Source organism: Quercus suber, unplaced genomic scaffold (genome assembly GCF_002906115.3).
Source record: "Quercus suber isolate HL8 unplaced genomic scaffold, Cork oak 2.0 scaffold_123A, whole genome shotgun sequence".
Lineage (NCBI taxonomy): Eukaryota > Viridiplantae > Streptophyta > Magnoliopsida > Fagales > Fagaceae > Quercus > Quercus suber.
In genome coordinates this window covers 439,464-445,743 of record NW_027071806.1, presented here as the reverse complement: position 1 = coordinate 445,743, position 6,280 = coordinate 439,464, and the positions used below count along the sequence as shown (strand labels likewise).

At 38.0% G+C, this 6,280-nt stretch overlaps 1 protein-coding gene across 1 annotated transcript; it reads left to right on the top strand.

The window, feature by feature from the left end:
• The first annotated feature begins 3,732 nt into the window (after window positions 1-3,732).
• Window positions 3,733-4,513, top strand: LOC136066224 (uncharacterized). The gene is made up of 2 exons (XM_065770190.1): window positions 3,733-4,014; window positions 4,097-4,513. The coding sequence occupies exons 1-2, from the start codon at window positions 3,850-3,852 to the stop codon at window positions 4,511-4,513; spliced, it is 582 nt and encodes a 193-aa protein (XP_065626262.1). The 5' UTR covers window positions 3,733-3,849.
• The last annotated feature ends 1,767 nt before the right edge of the window (window positions 4,514-6,280 follow it).

Genomic DNA, 6,280 nt, shown 5'->3' with positions numbered 1-6,280 from the left:
AACTTTTTTAGTCAAAGCAAAGTGTTTTAGTATTAATTTGAGGAAAAACTAGAACTCCCAAATGACTAACGTCTATTATAATTTTTTTCATTGATATTATTGTGCAAAGTGATCAGTCATTTATGAATTTACATGCTCCATTTTTTTTATGGGATTACATACTCCAAATTGAAAGAAAAACTTGATCAACTTAAGTAGCCGTTTGGTTTAGGTAGAACCGACAGGGTTCAATCACGGTCCAACCTTACTTACTGGGAATAGAACTTCGACTAAATTAGGTTAGATTTAGAGTCTTACCACTAGGCTATACTAAAGTGTTGATGCTCTAAGTGAAAACTAAATATACTTGAAGTAAAATTAATAGAATTCATACCAATAAATTAAATAAACTTTCATTACTACTTTTATTTTATATCATAACTAATATTCATAATATTTTATTATATTATATATTTTAATTAGCCATCTCTAAAAGGGAGTATATAAATATATTCATACTTTTATACTTCAAAAATTAATTATAACTTTTAAAGTATTTTTTCATGCTTTATTATTTTACTTTTATTAAATTTCTTTAAAATATGCTTCAAAATCATTTAATTTTACCCATATAATTTTATAAATATAATATCAATATTTGTATTTAATTAATTAATAAGGTAATTATGACATTATCACGATTCGACCTCGGTCCGACCTTAAAAACCTTGAACTTCTCCCCTTACTGGTTCTATGAACAGTCCGGGTTTGAAAACCATACATTTACGATGAACAAATGTATCGCGCATAAGGATCATGCACTTGTAAATGTGTTGTAAGTCACATGATTCAAGTCACTAATTTCTATCTTTTCTATTAGATATTGTTAATATAGTATGGAATGATTTTTTTTTTTCTTTCTAATGATGAAATTGATGGATAGATTTTAGTTTTATTAATACTCTGGACTTCAAATCACGAAATATAAGCTGTCATTTTAAAGCTATAAGCCTATAACACCCAAAAGTTTTTGTTTTTAAATCATATATCATTACCATGTGCTGTTAAATTTGTATAAAAAAAGTTATCCTAACAATTGTTTTTCTAGATTCCACCAATGCCTTAATTTTAAATCATCAAATCTTAAGGTAACCCAAATAAATTCCCAATTTCTTGATAATTTACTTATGGATAATCAAACTGAATATTTGGACTGACTACTTAGTGAGAGTCACAAAACAAAGAGTTTATATTTTTATACGATACTTTACTTTTGTAGTATCAGATACTGTGTAATTTTTGTTTTCCAAAAAAAAAAAAAAAAAACAATTGATTGCTTTTTATTTTTTATTTATTTTATTTTATGTTTAAATTTTAATATTCAATAGTTAGGGGGGGGGGATTTGATATTAGAGTTCTTTTTCTTAATTGTTGATGATGCCGAAAATCTCACCAGTGAGTTGCACGACGCGTGTACGCTAAAAAACAACACCTGCACAACAAAAAAGAAAAAGACCTCACAGAGAGCACCGGTGTGGTGCCGGCCAAATACCCTCCGAAGGTCAAGTTAGAACTTCTTTCAACTCTAGAGTGCTAGAGAGGGGTTAATTATGCGTACCTCGACCTATGAGGGTATTGGGGCTTTTATAGTAGTAAAGGGTGGACCTTTCTTTCTTGGAGTAGAAGTCTTTTCCTTATAGGAATCCTTATGCGCGTAGATTGCGGAATCCTTTCCTTATAGGACTCTGATTCTGGGTGTGGAATACAAGCAATCTCCCTAAAACCCATGCGTGGTGACCAAGTCATGGTCTGCGTGGAGTCGTCAGCTTCTAAGCCGTCAGCCTGCACTTCCCTTCAGCTTAGTGTCAGCTTCACACTTCGTTCAGCCCGTCGGTTTTGTCTTGGTTTTAGTCAGCATGCATTTTATTGTTTAGTTTACGTCACAACTTGACCCGTCAGCCAGAGCAGAAGCTGACGGGTTAAGCTCATGGTGCCAGTCATAATTCTTCCATATCAGTTGCCCCCTACTCCATATCTCCGTCGGCTGTACCTGACGGGTTATGGAGTATTCGTCACTTCCTGCTGCTTTGATTCAAGAGAAGAATTTATTACTGCTGACATTTTTAGCATTAAATGCTAATACAGGTGGCGTGCTTGGATTGGCTTCGTGTCTGGACGTGGGCGTCGCTTCGTCTTCCGTGCGTTTAGCTCATATATATATGTGGTCCCTTTCCTCAATTTCACTATTTCATTCACCTGAATCCTGGAGAGCACATCCGTTGCCCATATTCCGTCAGCTCTACCAACGTTCCCGCCGTCGCTTTTTCAACCGTCACTCCAAAACTTGTAAGTTTCCCTTTCTTGCATACTTTCAACTTTTCTTTTTTCTCTTTTTTAAGTGGGGTCGTCATCCTAGGTGCTTAGTTTACACCCGTCACTTGTAGGTAGATGTCGAGTGATCAGTCGTCGGTCCGCGAAGGAGCGGGCTACGACGAGGTGTTTGGTCAGGCTCAAGTAGTGAGTCTGAGAGTTCCTCCTGGTCGTCAGAGAGGGAGACGTCAGCACATGTTGCCGTCGAAGAAATGGAAAGTCAAGGGAACGGCGGCCAGGAGGAAGAAGTAGGCGAGAAGAGTGAAGTTGAATTAGGGGGAACAGCGACGGGGATGAAGGCGTCGAGGAGTCTAGTGAAGGGGATTCTGTAGGTCCTGAAGGTAGCCGTCCCTTCATCCTTCCCAAGGACTGGGCTGTAAATAAATTCTCCCCAAAGATGACGCTTAAAATTTTTAATGAACTACGTACCCGTTTTCAAATCCCTGACCATATTCCCATCCGTCTGCCTATGGAGGGTGAGAAGTGTTACACGGGAAGAACTGCAGACGTCGGTATGTATGACGCCATGTTTGCTGCCGGGTTGAGATTGCCCCTGACGGCTTTGCACCGTCAGCTAGCTGATCACCTTGGCATCTCAATTAGTCAGATTGCCCCAAACTCCTGGAGAATTCTTATAAGTGCCGAGGTGTTGTGGGGTCGTTTAAGCGGAGGTCATCGTCAGCTTACCTTGGACGAATTCTTCTATTGTTATAGACCTCGGCACCTTTCTTCATCAAGAGGGATGTATCACTTCGCCGTCAGGGAGAAGGACTTAAGGCTGGTATCTGAAATGCCAGATTCCAATAGAGCCTGGAAGAGTAGGTTCTTTTTCGTAGAGGGGACGGACTGGGTGTGCCGTCAGGATGAATGGGAAACAATTCCTCATGGTTGTTTTGACAATACTTGGGGGTTTGTTAAGGAGTCAGGTCTTAGCCGTCACCTTTATCCCGTCAGTTTTCCATGTATATATTTTTTATTTTTGAAAAGATACTAACGCAGCCAAGTTTTTTTTTTTTTTTTTTTCAGCTTTCGCTCGTCCATCAATAACTGACGAGCAAGAAGACTTCATCCGTCGGCTTTTGGAGATACCATAGGAGAGCGATCGTGCCGGGACTTAATCACCCTTGATACTCTTTACACATACTGTGGGGGTCCCGAACCAACGCCCGAAGCTCGTAGGTTGGAAGATTTTGCTCGTCACCGTGAGTCTACCTATCCGTCAACTTTTAAACTTTTAGTCGTCGGCTTTTCCTTATGTTTGCTTTTGTTTGCCTTTTGCAGAAATGGATGCTGCTAAGGAACGAATTAAGGCCGCTGCTGCCGTCAGCGGGAGGAGAAGAAAGCTAAGGGTGAGGCGACGTCTACATCTGCCCCAGGACCGTTGCTAAGGGCTCCCAGAAGAGGAAGACTGACGGAGTGGTCATCCGTCCGCCGAAGAAACAAACCGTCACTCCTGTGAAGTCGCCCCTTACGTCGGGTCATGGAGCTGGGAAGGGCGTCATGACCTCTTCTGGTCCCGTCCTGCAGGGACCTCAGAGCCTGCTGATGCACAAGGACTTTGCCGTCGAGGCCATCCAAGCACTCATAAAGCCGACGGACATGGATCCTTGTGATCAGCTAGGGACGGAGGAACTGGGGTCGTCAGCCTTGTTCGACCTTTCTCGGGTAAGCCGTCAGTTTTACTTCTCTCTTTAACTGCCGCCCAACTTTTTCTCTTTTACTAACTGACGGTTATGTCACTTTTTAGGCTTTGGTTCGTGTGAAGGCGCTGCAGGATCGGTGCGTGGCCAAGGAGGGGGTCGTCACTCGGGTTAACAGTCACAACGCCACTATGCGAAACCAACAGGCTCAGTATAAAGAGGCGGTGCGCACACTTAACGTTGAGCTGAAGGACGTGAGGGCGGAGTTGGAAGAGGCGAAGCGTCAGCGGCTCGAAATAGAGGAAAAGCTGACGGCTCTTCATGGTCAGTTGGAGACGGTAGGGGCTGAGGCTGTTGAAAAATTCAAGGCGTCAGATGCTTTCATCGATTCCTGTGGCAGCTATTATGGCACGGGATTCGACGATTGTCTTAAACAGGTGGCGTCAGCTTTTCCTGATTTGGACCTGTCTGGTATTAATATAGACGACGCTCATTTTCGTGCTTGTGCAAACAAGGGTTCATAGCTATACCATCAATAAATTGTTTAAATTGCAATTTTCGTCATTTAAAATTATGCATAAAATATAAACTTATAAATCATATAGTAAATAATATCCGATTAACACAAAATTTGACACGTGTATTAAGAGCGTAAAAAACATGCAATTCAATGGTTCGATTTTCAAAATATGTAGTAATTTTTATTTTATTCAGTAAGGTTGTAGCCTTTGGCTACAAACAATTTTGTAACTAAACTTTGTTCATTTCATAATCTATCACAATGCAAAACTAAGTAATTATCCATTACAATGAATATATCATTGCAATAATTTAATCCGACTTATTTTGGTCAACTATTTACAATCTATTGCAATATGTTTCGTGAAGTAAAGTAATTCACCAACGAAGTGGAGCTGAAAGATGATATATCTTCTAGAAGTTTATCTTGTTCTTGATCGTAGTAGAAAGAGTGAAAGGTTTCAAAGATGGTGTATGTATATTTGATATTTTATTTTTGTTGAGCAGGGTTTCTCTGCTTTTGAGTTTTAAGGATTTGGGTTGCCTTGGGATTAATTTTGGAAGTTAGAGAGCGTTTGGTTCAAAAAGCGTGGCAAGAAAGAATAGAAGAAAGGAGGAAGAGATTGCAGAAGATTACTGCTTCATTTGCAAAGATGGAGGGTTGCTCATGGTCTGTGAGTACAAGTGAGTTCTCAAAATAACTTGAACTTTTTTTTTATTTGGGCAGGCTAATAATTTATTTAAGAAAATTCAAAAGTTGGTACTCTTAATCTTTGGTAGAAGGGTAGTTTTGTGATATACAATGCTATGGAAGAGAGACTTAGATACAATAAAATAATGGGATGTCCAAATCAATAATCTATCAAACATGTTTGATTGTTTGTTGGATTGTGTTGCACGTGCCATGCATGTGATTGAGTGAGGCAATGTAAGGCACTTGTGGTTGCTGTATATAGTTGTATAAAAAATAAAATGTTAAAATATAACAGATTTCTTCCAAGGATGTAATTGTGTTAAAGGAAGATAGCACATCTTTCATCTCCACTACAATCAAGTTAAATGATCAAGAACAAGATAAACTCATGGGAGATAGATCATCTTTCAGCTCCACTTCGTTGGCAAATTACTTTACTTCATGAAATTTATTGCAATAGATTGCAAATAATTGACCAAAATCAATTGGATTAAATTATTGCAATGATATATTCATTATAATAGATATTACTTCATTTTGTCATTACGACAGATTATGAAATAATTGATACCAGGTTACTACAATGATATATTTGTTGCCGTTTCGTGTTTGTCATTGTAATAGATTATGAAAGAATTAATATCAAATTATTGCACTGATAATTTCGTTGCAATAAACTATTAGTTCGAAATTTTCGTTAAATAATTGGTATCAATTTATTGTAATGATTTCTTCATTTTAAGTTATTGCAACAATTTTTCCTAACATATTAAAGCTTCTATTGCAACCTACAATTATAAGTTATTGCAACTTATTATTGTTGATGCAATAATTTAACACTTTTAAGTTACCATTGCAACAATTTTAACTTATAGATGCGATATTTTGTCTAATTTTACTATACATATTTTGTTGTATTAACACTTGATATAATAGAGTTTTTTTGGTGTAGTGTTCTTTTCAAATAAACATGGAGAGACAAAATGACTTTTTTACCCTCAAACCCTAACTTTCATATAAAATGGAATAGGGTCTGAAACCCAAGATATATTATTTTCTAATTTCTACTATCATCTTC